General features: G+C 33.2%; 2 protein-coding genes across 2 annotated transcripts in view; one reads left to right on the top strand and one right to left on the bottom strand.

Annotated features, from left to right (window-relative positions):
- The window catches only part of LOC107447849 (protein-tyrosine sulfotransferase), a 59,454-nt gene extending 46,301 nt beyond the window's left edge, over positions 1-13,153 (bottom strand). Inside the window, exon 1 of the mRNA XM_043046335.2 lies at positions 12,962-13,153. Within this exon, the coding sequence (XP_042902269.2) occupies positions 12,962-13,129 (168 nt within the window). The 5' untranslated portion in view covers positions 13,130-13,153. The remainder of the gene's footprint in view (positions 1-12,961) is intronic.
- The window catches only part of LOC107440996 (mitochondrial ribosomal protein L51), a 53,650-nt gene that overhangs the window by 1,667 nt on the left and 34,745 nt on the right, over positions 1-17,238 (top strand). The window lies entirely within an intron of this gene.

The raw sequence follows: 17,238 nt of genomic DNA, 5'->3' as shown, positions 1-17,238 counted from the left end.
ATGGCTTACCCGTCTGGCTAAACGGTAAATAACAACGAACTAAATTTGCAAATATTACACAGATTTTGCTAGTTTTTTAAAAGGTTTAACATGACATGACTAAAGAAAGTGGTGAACTATATAATCCTACGAATGGTTTAGAAATAGTGGTGGATAAAAATCTTCTGAATTGAATTTATTAAACCAAGAATTACAATTAATAAACTACCACTTGAAAATATTTATTCACTGTCCGGAGCAAGTTGGCATCTCTGTGTATATAAATAAAACTATTTTTGTGTGTTCTACATTGCATTAACCCTTTGACGGTTATGAACGAGTTCAGCTCGCAATCGAATCGTGCTTCATAATGCGCGCAAACGAGTTCCGATCGGGAGCAAGATTTCGACAGTAATGGTTAATAACGAGCACTACTCGCGTAGTGAAATTTCTCCCCAATGCGCGCTGACGAGCTGAGCTCGTTCGTTTTATTATTCTGCATTAATTACGTTAAAAACGAATCCTACTCTCGAAACGTAGTTTGTTTTATTGCCTACAGAAGGCAGTACGGGTTCTATGAATTTGTTTTCATAATGAAGGGGGAATTTATTTTTTTTACCTTGTTCGTTTTATGCGTATTTTGGCACGTTTTTTAGGGTGTTTGTAAAGTAAAACGGGTGAAAAGCGAAAGTTTGATGATGATTATGATTGTGATACAGAAAGCTTATCAAGTTTTGAGTCTGATGTAGACTTTGTTCAGAATAATTTAGGTAATTACTGTATTTAAATGCTTCATAAAGTTTTACATTAGTTGCATTTACTTAGTCCTTTCAATTTAATATTTTTCTTATATTTATAATTAACTATTATTTATATAATTGATTATAGTCAGCTATAATTTACTCTTAATAATTATCATTTATTATTTTAAAGTACGTAAAAACTGTTATTTATGTACTACAAATACTTTAAGAAATTTCTAAAACGCGTGAGGCAAGCTATCTACGGCACCGCTTTGTAAAATAGTATTTTCTAGCGGTAGCGAAATTCAAGTTACTTTCAGTTTAGTATTTTTTCTTTTAAGTAATTTTTTCACCACTAAATATCAAAAATTATAAGTATCTTATAAAATGCAACGTTCTACTGGTTACTCAATTAAAAAGCAGGCGTAACTGCCCTTTTCCAGCGAATTTTACTACATAATTTGCTACCACTTTATTATAACAATTCCAGAAAGCGGAGCAGTTGGCCTCGCCAGAGAAGGGTGACATTTCCGGAAGAACGACGGGGTAAAACAGCTGCCACTTTCGACTACTGTTAGCTCGTAATACTGCCCGAATTAATGAAACGAAAACTGCTCATTTCCCTGACCGTCAAAGGGTTAATTTCTTCAAACCATATTAGTAACGATAATAATATAAAAAAATTTATAATTTACTGGAATTATACGTTTCTAATAATCTTGGCTTTGCCCGTTACCCCCATGGCATTCAACGTGTATAATTTCTTTTAATTCGGAAATAGTAAAAATAATGATTAGTTAATCTTTTACTACTACTATTTTAAAATTTTCCCGATTGTGAGCACCCTAAATCAGGGGTGAAAGCGAGACGGAAAAGAGGAAAGGCTGGTAGTAAAACCATTTCAGTTATAACTAGTTTTGGGAAGGAGTTTACTTATCCTTTTTTTTAATAAAGAAGCAGTTTTATACACTGGTTATCATAAATTAAGGAAAAATCACAAAAATAGCGATAACTCTTTCAAAAGTANTTTTTTCGAAAAAAATGCTGGAATGAAATGTTTTACGTACCAGGTTTTTCTCTTTTTCCGTCTTGCTATACAAGGGCTTTCACCCATGCCCTGAATAAGCAACATACACTAATGATTAAAAATGAACTAATAGATTTAAAGTGTGAATTACGATTTTTCTCTTGGCCTGTATTATTCTGATCTTTTATATTGAAAATATCCATAAAATGGATTTACAAAAAAAGTGGTATATTTTATTATACTAAGTGGCTATTATTTATTGTTCATTGTATTAATTATTATTGCTCATTTAATTAATTAGTATTGTTCATTTTATTATCCATTATTGTTCATTGTAATGTCCATTATTGTTTACTGTATGCCCATTGTTGTTCATCTATTGTTCACTGTATTATCCATTATTGACCATCTATTGTTAATTGTATTATCCAAAAAAAATTTGCAAATTTTAGTTTGTAGTTCTCTACATATAAACACGCCATAAGCACAGCAATAGATATTTGGTTCGACATATATACAAATCATACGCACCGCAATAGAGATTTGTTCCGATATATAGACACGTCATATACACCATAGAGATTTGGTCTTGACATACATACACGTCATACGCACCGCAATAGGGATTGGGTTTGATATATATGCACGTCATACGCACCGCTATAGAAATTTGGTCCGGCATATATACACGTCATACGCTCCGCAATAGAGATTTTGTCCGACTGAGACACGCCAAACGCGCTGAACTGATTTATTGCCAACAATCATCACTCAAACCAATAAAAAGTTTAACAAATAAATTTCAGCTTTAAGAAATTCATTAACTCATTCAATCCTGAATTTTTATTTTGAAATGATACATAGAGTGGCTTTACGAAAAAAGTAGTAGTGTAATTTATGATATTAGCTTAAGTGGAGAAGAAGAGGGTGAGAGACCGTTTCAAAAAAATCTGCAACTGAGCCTCTAAATGTTTCTTTTTCCTTCATACACAGACTTGGGGGACCGGTTCACATTTTGTCTATGGGGTTTAACCCTCTTCCCCTATATATTTTCTTTAGTTTACAGGTATCAAGTTTGCAAAACGAAGAATCATACGTTAAAACACAAACTTATAAACCAGTAAAAGAAATTCTTCCCAAAGCGTAAGAAGTTAGCAACTTTGAATACCTTGTTTATTTTCAGAACCACTGTTTTAATTTATTTCATGGTTCTTTCGAATCCTTGAAAAAATATATTAGAGATAGAAAATTCATTTTAACAATAGCAAGAATTTCCCTTTTTAATAAACCCTTATACCGTTTATAGACCTCATGCAGAGATGTTCCCCTTAAAAAAAACAATATTTAGTGGTCATTAATGCACTTGCCACCTTTTTTTTACAACTGTTACATTATTCTAAGAATCATGGAAACTCTGTGTTGCCACACATTTCGGACCTTTACATACTACATGCTAGTACTTTATAATATAGTTTGTAAATTATGAAATGATACTCATTTCTTTCTCTTTTTATTTATTTATCTGAGAGAGAGAAATCATTTGTGTCAACCGTAATTAATAAATTATCTAACTAAATATATTGAGATCTAAAATTGTATTAAAACGATATTTTTCTAACTGGAAGTGGTAGCTAACACCAGAAAATATCTGACTTACTATTTATACAAACAATTTAATTAACAATATTTAAGATAAAATATGAAATCAATATGTGTGCTAATGTATCAAATGTGTTGGAGTATAGCAAAGAAATAGAAAGGAAATATAGCTACCAACTCGAGCAGTTATTGAAAAATATTTTACTAAGTGGTAATCAAGTAATAATCGAAATATAAAAACTTCTCTCAAAATTATGCTTCTTTGCCAAAGCTGAAACCATTAATGTCTAACCATAAAAGGGGTAAATATATTTAAAATACCTATGTGAAAAAAGTAAAACTATAAATTTGTTTCCACTAAGTGGACATTTTTTTCCCTCATTCCTTCATTTAAGAGCATTGCTGTTTCATACCTGCTAACTCTTCCGGATTTTTCGAAAGATTTTAATTTTGGAATTCATATGGTAGCCCCATTAATGCTTAATTTTTCTTTTAATAAATTTGGTTTAAGTTGATTTGAATTATCATTACGTAATAATAACTTAAAAATAAGTATCGAAGATCTACTCATCGCTAAGTGATAAATATAAATGAAATAATAGTGGATAAACATAATTGAAAAATAGTGGATAAATATAATGGGGTATAGGGAATAGTGGATAAATATAAATGAAAAGTATGCTTTGTCAAACTCATTTTAAATTTCCAAAATTTTATAAATATAGGGAAAAAGCTTTTTTCGATCGCTTAAAAGTTGGCACGAATACAATTTAAACTTCAGGTCAAAAATTCATAATATTAATATATTTTGGTTGGAAGAAGCATCAGTTTTATAATTTTATATTTTATAACCATCGTTGAGCAACCGACCCAATTTATGGGTTTACGACTTCTAAGGTTCAACTCCGTAGACTTATAATTTTGAGCCCAATCCAGAAGACAAGGGAACTTCTTAATCGAGTATTGGGAGAAATTTGCCTTCGTGGAGAACTTTTTGAAGGATCTAACCCGTCTTTGCAGTACATGGCGGGGAAAACCACGAAAACGTCCAACAATTAGCCTAACTACAAGGAATACTTAAACTATTAACACTCAACGTACTGCAGTGCTAGCAATAGCACTATCTGTTGAGGAATANGATGCGGAATTCGTATCGACTGGGATTCGAACTCAGTTCGCCTCATTGGAAGGCGAACGCTTTATCCCCTGAGCCATCGCGGCTCGAGCATCTTGTTTCTTCAAAGTAAATCCCAAGAATGGAAATACTGGTTATACCACTTCTATTTTCATTTTAAGAAACAAGTCATCCTTTTAAAATGACGCTAACAGCAGGAATGTCAACTGCTCCGGATTCGACAAAATATTATAAAATACTGTAGAAAAATACGAACTTAAATTTGTAAATTTTCGGTTGATTTTACCAATGTTTTCAAAGGGTTCACTCTAATAAAGTGACGTATCATATAATGCTTTAAATTATTTCGAAGTAGTGGCATACAACTAGCGACATGCAACAAGCACTGAATGAAGTCACAAAAATTAACATTGACAAAAATAACTACATGGCGCTTCCACAAGACCTACGAGAGCTCATAGGATATAAAAATTACATAAGAAAACTGTGGTAAAAGAACTGAAACTCAAATGATAAAACTGAATTTAATAGATTGACTAATGAAATTAAGAAGAGATGCCAAATACACAGGGAAGAAAATCGGCAGGATAAGGTTGCTAGTCTTTGTATGGAAGACCAGTCTGGGCGTATGAGCAAAACCCTGAAAGCAACCAAAACAATAAATAAGCCAACCATCCACAACAACACCCATGTATACAGATACGAAGAAAAATTACGCATCTTCGCCGATACCATTGAAGATCAATTCTAGATAAATGAAACCCCTTCTGACGAAGACCGAATCACCTACAACATATAGAATAGTTTCTTCAATAATAGTAGTAATTGCGTAAGCACACTAGATGAAGTCGAACAAACTGAAATTATTAACATTAAATGCAAACTAAACAATAAAAAATCACCGGGAATGGATAATGTTAACAGTATAATGACCAAATATCTTCCTAATAATAAGCTACAAGAACTTAGAGACATCTGCAATGCCTGCATAAGAAATAAAGTCTTCCTTGATGTATGGAAAAACGCCATAATTATTCTCCTCTCCAAGCCGAGTAAAGACTCTAGACTTGCCACGAATGACAGGCCAATAAGCATACTTCCCACCTTGGAAAATTTTTCGAAAGACTCATCTTACACAGACTGCAGCCATTACTTAATTCCATTCCTAAACAACAATATTGCTTCAGAAAGGAACTCACAACGGCAAAACAGCTTACTAGACTCATCAACTTCATCAGTGATGGGATACATAGACACGAAACAACAGCCCTGCTTATGCCAGACGTGGCGAAAGCCTTCGACCACGTCTGACATACAGAACCATACCCTCCAACTTATGAGGATTTTGAAAATAATTCTTTCTAGTGGTAGCGAACCAAAGTAGAAATTTTTAAAGCAAATGGATCTCTCATAAAACTTTTATCAGAACTTAAGAATCTAGCCATATGGCCTGCACTTTTATAAGTAATAGTGGACAAGTTACGCTAAAATTAATTTCTTTTTAAATATTAAGACATTAATTTTGCTACCGTCAGAAAAGAAGATTTCTGAAACTACGGAAATTCAGTAGCAGTTGGAGGGTATGCAGAACTAATCACTGATATGTTAAACAAAGAGCTGCATCCTGATCTTATCTACATTATCGACTCATACCTAAAAAACAGGACCTTTCAGATCAAGCTGAATAACAAGCTCTCAGATAAAAACTGATTAAAGCAGGCGTCCCACAAAGGAGTAGTTTAGGCCCTGTGCTTTACTTTATATATACCAACAATTTTCCTGTAGATGATAATTACATAAACCATCTGATCGCATTTTATGCTGATGACACGGCGCTTGCGACCAGGTCACTAAATCCTAGCAAAGCTGTTAAAAAAACGAATAAAAAAAAACAAATTAAATTGAAACACTCATATTGAGAAAAAAAGCAAAAGAGCCATGGCGGCCTTCTCTAGCTTAAGACCGATATTAAATTCTAACTAGAGTCTACCCTAGAATCTCAAACGTCTGCTCTATATCACCTACATTAAGTTGATCATCACGAACGCATTGCATGGAACTGCCTAAATAAAACCCAAATAAACAAAAATTGAAACCATTCAAAGCAAAATCATAAGAAGAATGACAGGAGTACCTCGATATATCAGCAATAAAGCATTGAGAAAAAAAACCTAAATTTGGATACTGTCTATGAATTTATAAACCAACTGACAGCCAAATTTTACCACAACGCCCTAAATTTCAAAACTGAAGATTTTATTCTTATCCTAGACAAAATTTCATTCCAGAAGCCAGCAATCACAATCCGAACATAAACTTCCTTCTCTCTGACGGAATACTTTCAAGTAAATTTAATAAATTAAATAGATACCCCCCCCCCCCNAGATACCCCCCATTTCATACATAGATGCCCTCGAGGCGAGGAAAGGAACAAAGGCGATTCTTGCCTCGAGAATATACCACCCCTGACTTTAAACCTAATTTGTGCCCCATACGACAAGCCAACTTTATAGTTCATATTCATATATTTCATAAATTTTACATTTTTATATTTTATTATATCTTTTAACCACTTTCTTCTCGATCCTGTGAAAATGACGGGGTGAGATTTCGCCTGCTATTTCTCGCTCCCGTGATATTGACGGGCTGGAGTGTTCAGTAGTAACGCACCAATAAGAATAAAACTAATTCATTTCTTTTGCCCGGAAAACATTTTATTTCTCATTTTACACACCTGATGGCAGAACCAGGTTATTTTTAAGGTAATTGTAGATAGTTAGTTTATTTTAGCCTTTTCAATACGGCGAAAAATCAGACCGAGAGCTCCCCATTGACGGGATCAGTTATTTCTCCTCCAAGCGATTATTAGATTAAATAGCTTTTATGCCTAAAAGGTTGAAGATCTTGGAGACGCATAAGCGTCCCCATAACAGCACACCATCAATAACAATTATTTAACAATTTTTATTGATGGGACAGCATATGTCCCGCCGTAAGCCCAAAGCATCTAAATCCCGGGACAGGGTATGTCCCGGCCGGAATTCTAGAGTCAATAACTCATTTTTATTGACATTTTACTTAACATTTTGATGATTATTTTAGGCAACGTTTTTTTTGTATTAACATTTTCATGTACATTTGTGTTAACATTTTTATTAACATATTTATTTATAAACACTTTTCGAAATTAACAGTTATAAAATAAGAAAGGTAAAAAATTGAAAAATTTGAAAGTAGTGGAGGAACAACAGTATCGAAAGTCTGGATTTCTTGAGGGTGTGGTAGGGCTGGAAACAGTTCTTACACAGTGCTACTACGTTGCAAGAGGTGCACACTATTTTCGAGCGTGCCTCTTTATTCATGTTTACGCACCATGCACATCTATTGCGCGTTTTTCCTTCAATTGGGAAATGGTTTCCAACATTGAAAAGTCTCGTTGTTGTTGATGATGATGATATAGTTTTAGAGGTAGAGCGCCTTTGCTTATTGACTTCTTTGTTCTCATTTCCAAATGTTCTTTCTTTCCATTTCTATACTTTCGTTCGTACATTGGGCAGTGTAAATGAATAAACTTTTGGGGAAGATCTTGAAGTAAGAATACACTTTGGTGGCTTCGTTGCCAATAGAGAAATTTGTTTGGCCCTTGATGTAACTAACTAGTGGCACTCGTGGTGCAAAGTTAGTTGGATAGGACCATGAAAATGACGGTGGATTCTAGTTTTGGAGCTCAGCTTCATCATCAAACAAATCTTTATGATTGGGTGACACGACTTCATTGCCGGTCTCCTCTACAGTGTTTTCAGAAGGCTCACTAATATAAGCGCATACCCTCCAACTGCTACGGAATTTCCGTAGTTTCAGAAATCTTCTTTTCAGACGGTAGCAAAATTAANGCATACCTGCCAACTTTTAATCCCTTCCATTATCATTTTTCCCAGTGGTATTAAAATGGAATTAAAACTTCAATTTTAAGCAAACAAATACGTTGTATTTGAAAAAAATTAAGTTGACAACCATGATAGTAACGCATATTAATATATAAGCTTAATTTTTGTAAGCAAAGTGGTGATCAAAATCATTTAAAAATTAAATTTATAAAAGAAAAAATAGTATATATTTACTACCACTTTCAATATGAAAATAAAATCTCCCGCAAAATCCGGGAGAGTTGGCAGGTATGTCTTCCTAATAATAAGCTACAAGAACTTAGAGACAACTTAGAGAACTTATTACATCTGCAATGCCTGCATAAGTAATAAAGTCTTCCTTGATGTATGGAAAAACGCCATAATTATTCTCTTCCGCAAGCCGAGTAGAGACTCTAGACTTGCCGCGAATGACACGCCAATAAGCGTACTTCCCACCTTGGAAAATTTTTCGAAAGACTCATCTTAAACAGACTGCAGCCATTACTTAATTTCATTCCTAAACAACAATATCGCTTCAGAAAGGAACTCTCAATGACAAAACAGCTTACTAAACTCATCAACTTCATCAGGGACAGCATACATGTCATAAACCCGAAACAACAGCCCTGCTTATGCTAGACGTGGCGGAAGCCTTCGACCACGTCTAGCATACAGGACTAATCACTAAAATGATAAACAAAGAGCTACCTCCTGATCTAATCTACATTATACTCAGACCTAAGAAACAGGACCTTTCAGATCAAGCTGAATAACAAGCTCTCAGATAAAAACTGATTACAGCTGGCGTCCCACAAAGGAGTAGTTTAGGCCCTGTGCTTTACCTTATAAATACCAAAAGCGCGTTTTTCTTTCAATTGGGAAATGGTTTCCAACATTGAAAAGTCTCGTTGTTGAAGATGATGATATAGTTTTAGAGGAAGAGCGCCTTTGCTTATTGACTTCCTTGTTCGTATTGCCAAATGTTCTTTCTTTCCATTTCTATACTTTCGTTCGTACATTGGGCAGTGTAAATGAATAAACTTTTGGGGAAGATCTTGAAGTAAGAATACACTTTGGTGGCGTCGTTGTCAATAGAGAAATTTGTTTGGCCCTTGATGTAACTAACTAGTGGCACTCGTGGTGAAAAGTTAGTTGGATAGGACCATGAAAATGACGGTGGATTCTAGTTTTGGAGCTCAGCTTCATCATCAAACAAATCTTTATGATTGGGTGACACGACTTCATTGCCGGTCTCCTCTACAGTGTTTTCAGAAGGCTCACTAATATAAGCGCATACCCTCCAACTGCTACGGAATTTCCGTAGTTTCAGAAATCTTCTTTTCAGACGGTAGCAAAATTAATGTCTTAATATTTAAAAAAAAATTAATTTTAGCGTAACTTGTCCACTATTACTTATAAAAGTGCAGGCCATATGGCTAGATTCTTAAGTTCTGATAAAAGTTTTATGAGAGATCCATTTGCTTTAAAAATTTCTACTTTGGTTCGCTACCACTAGAAAGAATTATTTTCAAAATCTTCATAAGTATGTAAGCGAGGTGTCTCAACTTGTTTTCAGGGTAAATTCTCTTTTTACTCATTTCGACCCTTTCGCAGAGGAAGGAGTCTTCAAATAAGCCTTCGAATTGTTTAGAAATAGTGGTGGTTGAAAACCTAATAAATTGAATTTATTAAAAAAATAATCACAGTTAATAAACTACCACTCGAAAATATTTATTCGCTGTCCGGAGCAAGTTGCTTGCTTGATTAGATCTGGAATGATTGACGTGAGAAATTGATGGACTCAGAACGCTGAGACGGCCTTAAAATCGGTTTGGAGACCAAAGTGGGCGTTATTTTCTGTCCTTGATATTTTTCAGTAACTGGGACATATGTTGTCCCAGCCGTAATATCAAAAATTTACCAGACTGGGACAGCACATGTCCCGTCCGGTGCGAAAGGGTTAAACTAGTTGCAGCACTAATCGAATACGTAATAGAAATACAAAAGCTCAAAAAATAGGCACTTTCATGACCGTTTTCTTGAAAATTAACCCATCGTTAAGGGGTTAAATTAACTAAATTAGATCTGACACTCTCTCTGTTTCTTCCTTGCCTAGTAATGCCAAGTAATCTCAGTCACCAATTGGTCAACAATACTCATACTCATATGTGATGGTTATCTTAGCACCAGCCCCGCTAGGGGCTCTAACTAATTCATCTGAGTGGAAATAAATAATAAATCGCCGAAGCGCAACTGAAAGGTGAAAGTTGGGAATTGGTCAACAACAGTTGAAAAGGTGAGTTTTAGTTTCATAAAATAATTTTTCTACTGGTAAAAAGTTAAAAGGTTATGTTTTGTAATTTTGATAAATTAGAACTAAAATGTTTTTTTCCATCACTATACAGATCAATAGTTAAACAAACACATAAAATGTCCTATAGAAAACTGGCTATTTTCAACTATATGGGTTTCGTTTATTTTAAAGGTTCAGTTTAGAACAAGGGAAAAAATAATTACTTAAAATAACTATTCTAACGATTAGTCAATCCGATGCTATCGTTCGAACAAAAATGCTAATCTTAATGGCAAAGATGTATATGATAATTATTAGTTCCCTTATATATTAATTAATCAATATGGAATTAATTAATTTATTAGGTAACGGAATCGGACACATATCCGAATTTTTCCCCGACAGATTTAGATTCTCGATTATCAAAGCAGGGTGGAGGGTTGCTTCAAACTTCAGTCCCAATAGTTTAGTTCGAGGAGCGGTCGGAAAATTTGGACCATTACTGAAAATTTCACCGGTTGAGTTTCTTGCCATATCTCAAGAAGTTTTTTCGCGAATCTAAAAAATTATAAAATTCGTACAATTAAAGACAATTCGATGAAAAAAGTATTTTTTTAAATTATTCATTATTTCTTATTTAATTCAATAATGACCAAAAATATTTGAATTGGAGGGTATACATAAGTTTAAAACACTTTAAACTATAAAATTACACAAAATTCAAAATTTAAATGAAATCGATCAAATAGTTTCTAAGTTGCAAAATTTCGATAAAGTCATATTTTTAAAATTTCAAATCCAAAAACTGTTTGACCTTTCTTTCAGATTTTTTATTTTGTCATTTAAAACTAATTAGTTTGAAAGAATGAAAAAAACCTATTTATATTACTATTCTAACTTTCTCAGGTGAAATTATAAAATATAATAATAAATCGTAATTAAAAACTATTTTTTTTACCTAAAAATATTTTTGGGTTAACAAACATTATAATTGTGTGCAAAAATGTTTCGATCTTTTCAAAAGATTCCAAGATATGGCTAAATACACAAAAAGTGAAATTAACATAAGGGGTCATAATTTCCTGTCGCCCTCTTGACTGAACTATTGAAACCATAATTTCTAAAATACAACCCGCACCATAATTTGATGGTTAAAAGATCAAATACAACGTAGAAAAATTTGTTTTTTTTTCATTGAAGGTAAGTTTTTATACTCGATTCCAAATTTAATTTATTGTCAGCTCTAGTTATTTAACATATTTAATATCGACTCTTTAAACCATTAAAATCGCTTAGTACGTATAATTCCGATCATTAACACAAAAGTTATTCAGGGGGCTACCTATTTTTCTTACTGAATTTAGTTTCAAAAACTAAAACATTCATAAATGAAGCCCTTTTAAAAAAATTATAGTATACATCAGTGGTTACCAACTGGTGGCCCGCGGGCCGCATCCGGCTCACGAAGCCTTATTTGTGGCCCGCGAGCTAAAATATATTAGTGGTCATTTTCTTACGGACAATTTTCGTATGGGTTTAAAATACTTTTCTTTCATTTAAAATAAAACCTAATTTCTTCGTTTCTGTGAAATTTAACATACTAACGGTGCAAACAAAAAATATTCATCAGGTTTAGAATCTACGAAAATATTTATTCAAGAAAATATTTATTATTATTTGTAATTCAATACTTTTGTTTTGTACAACTTGTTAAAAATTTGACAGTAATATTTAATATTCCTTCAAACATTAAAGAGTCCTATATAAATTTTTGATAAAGTTGCGGCCTGGTGTTTTTAATTGCGGCCCCCTGCCTCACGTAAGTTGGAAAACCCCTGGTATACATTATAAATTATTTACAGAGGATGCTTAAGTCTTCAAAGCGCTTTATAAATATCGTAAAGTGCGTAAATAATTTTATATAGTATGTTCGATAAGTAAGTAAATATTATAACTATTATATGAGAAATAACTATATATAAATCAACAATTCTCAAACAAATGTTCAACCACCGACCCCTAATCTTGTACAAAATAAATCTCCCCATGAATCATATTTCAAATACCATTAACAACAAAAAAGGAAAGAAAAAAGATAAGTAAGAAATAAAAAAGATATTAAAAGCAAGAATGAAAAAAATGAAAATAACAAAGACAACACTTTTTTTTTCCTTTTGACAAATGCGTTCCCGCAAAGCCTCCTCTTAAAATAAACTTCACTCGAATAAGTTTTCACACTCAGATATAAAAATAAAAAACTAAAAATGATTCTCTTACCTCAGAAGGAATCATAACCTCCTGCTGACGAAAGACTCCTTCTATAGCGTAGCATATATCCTTTGCGCTAGGTTTCATCCAAATGGAAACCAGGGCCAAACACGTGAGAGTGCAAGCCCCGGCACAGATGAGAGCGTGCCGACCGACGCCACGCGGGCGGCCGGTCATACCGCCCTTTACGGTAAATTCTCTTTGAATGAAAGGAGAGGCGAGGAAAAAAATGTTCTCATTTGTCGGCGCAGGCGTAGTCGTATTCTCCAGGTTTGGGGAAGAACAATTTTTCTTTTTTCTTTCTCTCTTTTCTTTTATTTTTCAAGCATAAAATAAATTTTGAGAAATAATTTAATTTGAGTAAATCAAGAGAGGAAATATGCTAATGAATGCAATTTTTTTTCTTTCAGTTTTCTGTGTAAATTATTATTTATTTATTTTTTATCGATGCTTTCTTCAAAATATTGCATAAAGTGACAGAGACTTAAAAACTAAAACTTACAAAAGTTAATTCAGTTGAACCCTAGTAAAGTTTACTTCCTAGATAAATAGTATTTTATATGAAATTTTGATTTTTTTCGTACGTAATAGGAGGGGGTAAAATAAATGTAAGTAAAAATTACTGAACAAAAAAATCATATATTAAAATATAAATTTTGCTACCGCAAGAAAAATATTGCTCGCACAGGGTAGTTAGTAGGCATCCCTGTACTTATACCATTTTATTTCTCAATAAATCAAACACTTTACTTTTCGTACAACAAATTTAATTTTGTATGTCAAAAAGAAAACACCACAGAGAAAGTTTTTTGAACTTTTAAAAATGACGTAATAATAAATTCAATGCAAGAGAAAAAAGATACAAAAGCAGAAATTTTTTTCTACACATTTTTTTTTACTTCAGCAGAATATTTATAACACTTTTTTTTATCTGATGTTTTGGTAATGTAAGTCTTCTCCAACTCACGAACTTATCTATTTTCTTCCATATTTTTTTTCATGAAGTTCATGAAGAAAAATTTCGTAACACTCTTCTCATATTCAACAACATAACTAACTGTATATTTGGCATATCTGTTTAAATTATTAATATGCAGTCGTGGATAAATATAATGTGTAATGTGTCAAACAAAAAAATTATTTCAGTGGATCTGTCAATTACAACTCTTTTTTAAAAATCTAATTCCTATTCCTCAATCCATTGAAGATATTCCCTTACAAAAAACTAAGATATTTTTGAGGTGTTAAAAAATACACCTGATGCAGAAAATGAGGTTATCTTTTGCATCAAAAATAACCTCATCAATAAACCTCAATTTCAACCTCCCTTACGCCTCGTAAAATCGACCTCATATATATTTCAGCAATACTTCAAATTGAAATTGGGTGAAATTATTCACACCTCAAATATACTTATTTGTTTGAAGTGTAAGAAAAATAAACTGTAAACCTCAAAAAACACCTCTCCAACTTGTCGCTCGATGGTAGATTTCTATCAATCTCAAAACAACCTCATATGTCAACAAAATAAATTTCATACACCTGGGTTATAAACCTTAGAAGGTTGATTGCTTGTTTTTTTTAAGTCAGTTTTAATATAACCTCAAATTTACCTTCTCACTTCAAAACAACATCAAAAGCACCTTAAAATTTTCTGAAGACTGAATCTTAAAAATTAGTCAGCTCGAAAATCCTTGGAAATCCAGAGCTGCCAATTTTCTACGCATTAAGAAAAAACAATTTTTATCAGTAGTCAAGTTAATGTTTTAATGTATGATACTTCGATCTGTATAATTGTGATTTTATGTTATTAACCACACAGATACTAGAAAAAAACTTCACATGAAACGCTACTTTTGGTCCAGCTCTATTGCGGTTTGGCTTTTAAAATGGCGAAATTACTATGAACTCTATAAAATATTTTTTTTAAAAAAGCGTAGTAGTTGGTATCCCTAAAAGTCATTGAATTTCGAATAAAATTCATGAAAAATTTCAAGGCCGGTAGACACCCTGTTAATATTCTTTTGATCCTTTCTGGAACAGCAAATTTTGATTGAAAAGTTTAGTCAAGCTGGACATTGGCAAACGCGACCTTAGACAGTACATTCTAACTGAAACGTACATAGAGTGACTTGCGTTCTGTTATATACTATATGATTATCTTATTTGCGCTTGTGTATGATTTTCAGTGTAACGGGATACTTGCAAGTAAGTGTAGGATGCGTATCTCGATCCTGATTTGTTACTAAAGCTTGGCATTTGTTTACATTAGCAACTGTTCTTCGCATTCTGTTTCAAGTAATCCTAGCCCGTCAAGTATCAATTCTCTTAAGTTACACATTCTATATTCTTTGCATTCTTTTTCTATATTCTTTCACAAGATTTCAATTCTTTCTCCATATATTTCTTACTGCACGCAAAGAAGCACGAAGCCACGTAGAACATAAACAAACTAATTATGCATTGAAGTTGCCAGGTACGCAAAACAAAAATATATCGTGGTTGCAATGAAATACATTAACAAATAATAAATCTAAGTTAAGTAAAAAGACGTAGACGGGAAAGAATTATGTTTTAACAAATTCGATGTGTGATAAGGCGTTGTATTTAATTAACACGCCATCTTGTTAATAAACGATTAGCTGACACTGAGATCATAGGTCAAGTGTCTGTGTATCAGTGACCGTCTTCTTCATGAGTTGCAAGTTCCCGCTTATAACGTTAAAGTCTAGTTTAAAAAAGGGGGGACGGCTGTACAATCATGCATGATATTCGAGATTTTTAAATATATATTTTATGTTTATGAGCTGATGTTGAAGGACATGATCGTACTGAAGACCTGAAGATTGCTCAGATAACACCATGCTTTAAAATCCAATGCTGGGGAGAATATTCCGGAGGAAACTGCTTTCTTCTCAAAGTCTAAAAAAGTTATTAAAGAGCGGTTTAAGGATTATGATTTCACTACCCAAGCTTTTGAAACTTTCAGTAGACTCAATGAAGTGTCGAACTCTGAATTTATCACTGGAAGTATTTCCTGACATACATAACAATGGATTTCTTCAAAGAAATTTCAAAGTTTACTAATATATATGCGCGTCGAAAGGGAATTTCTTATAAGTTGACCACTTAGAAATTTTATTTTACTTTCACATTATAATGGGCTCCCTTAACACGTGGAATGCCACGCTAATTTTACATGGCTTGCTCGTCTGGCCACAAGGTAAATAACTTCAAACTTAATTTGCAAATATAGACAGATTTTGCTAGTTTATAAAAGGTTTAGTATGACATATCAGGAGAAAATGGTGAATTCTATATGTCTACAAATTGTTTAATAATAGTGGTGGATAAAAATCTACTAAATTGAATTTATTAAACCAAGAATCACAATAATTTAGAAAATTTTCTGCAATTCCATAAAAGAGTGTAAATTTTATAGTTCTATATCATGTTATACGCTGTCAGCCAGCTGTTTTTCGCGGCCTATCTGAAAGGTCAGTGTCAGCAAGCGGTGGCAGACGCAGCCTAAATGTAATTTCAGTGTCAGCCACCGGTAGTTGACGCGGCCTAAATGGAAAGTCCAGTGTTAGCCACCGATGGCTGACGCGGCGCTCAACGTGTTAAATTACCACGTGTAAATCTCTATTGGAATAAAGCTATAGGCAACGGTAGCTCAGTATGAATTACGAACAACCCCTATCTATTGTTAACACTTTGAATACCAGGCAAATTTTACATGGCTTGCCTGTCTGGCCATACGGCGGTAAATAACTACTAACTAAATTTGCAAATATTAGGCATATTATGCTAGTCCTAGCATAATATGCCTAATATTTGTGTTTTGATTTTATTGGGCACCTGGGACGCAAAGCGGCCCCTATCCCATTCATCTGGAATTTCAGAACAGTTTTGGTTGAGCAATGAGGTAAACAGGCAATGGAGTTGCTTTTATGAATGTTTCAAGCTCTTTGCTTGAATAACTAAAAAGGAATCAAAAATAAATTGAGCAGCTTGCTCTAAACTGTGTTTGTTTGATTTTGGAGTTGTTCAGAATTGTATCAGCATGAGTAAACGTTATTTTCAGAAAGGTTGATGAAATTATTTGTTTTGATAGTTATGATATGAGGCGTCGGAGGTGAAATGTGCAGCTATTGGTCTGTAGTTTTTATCTTTGATATAATTTTCAAATTTAAAGATTTCATTAAAATTTGCTGTTTTACATTCTATGGCTTTATCGAAAAAATCTGCGTTTAGCTTGTATATATGCTGTGATAGAGTTGGTA

This window comes from Parasteatoda tepidariorum, chromosome 9 (assembly GCF_043381705.1).
Source record: "Parasteatoda tepidariorum isolate YZ-2023 chromosome 9, CAS_Ptep_4.0, whole genome shotgun sequence".
Classification (NCBI taxonomy): domain Eukaryota; kingdom Metazoa; phylum Arthropoda; class Arachnida; order Araneae; family Theridiidae; genus Parasteatoda; species Parasteatoda tepidariorum.
The sequence above is the reverse complement of the archived record's forward strand: the minus strand, read 5'-3'. Positions and strand labels throughout refer to the sequence as shown.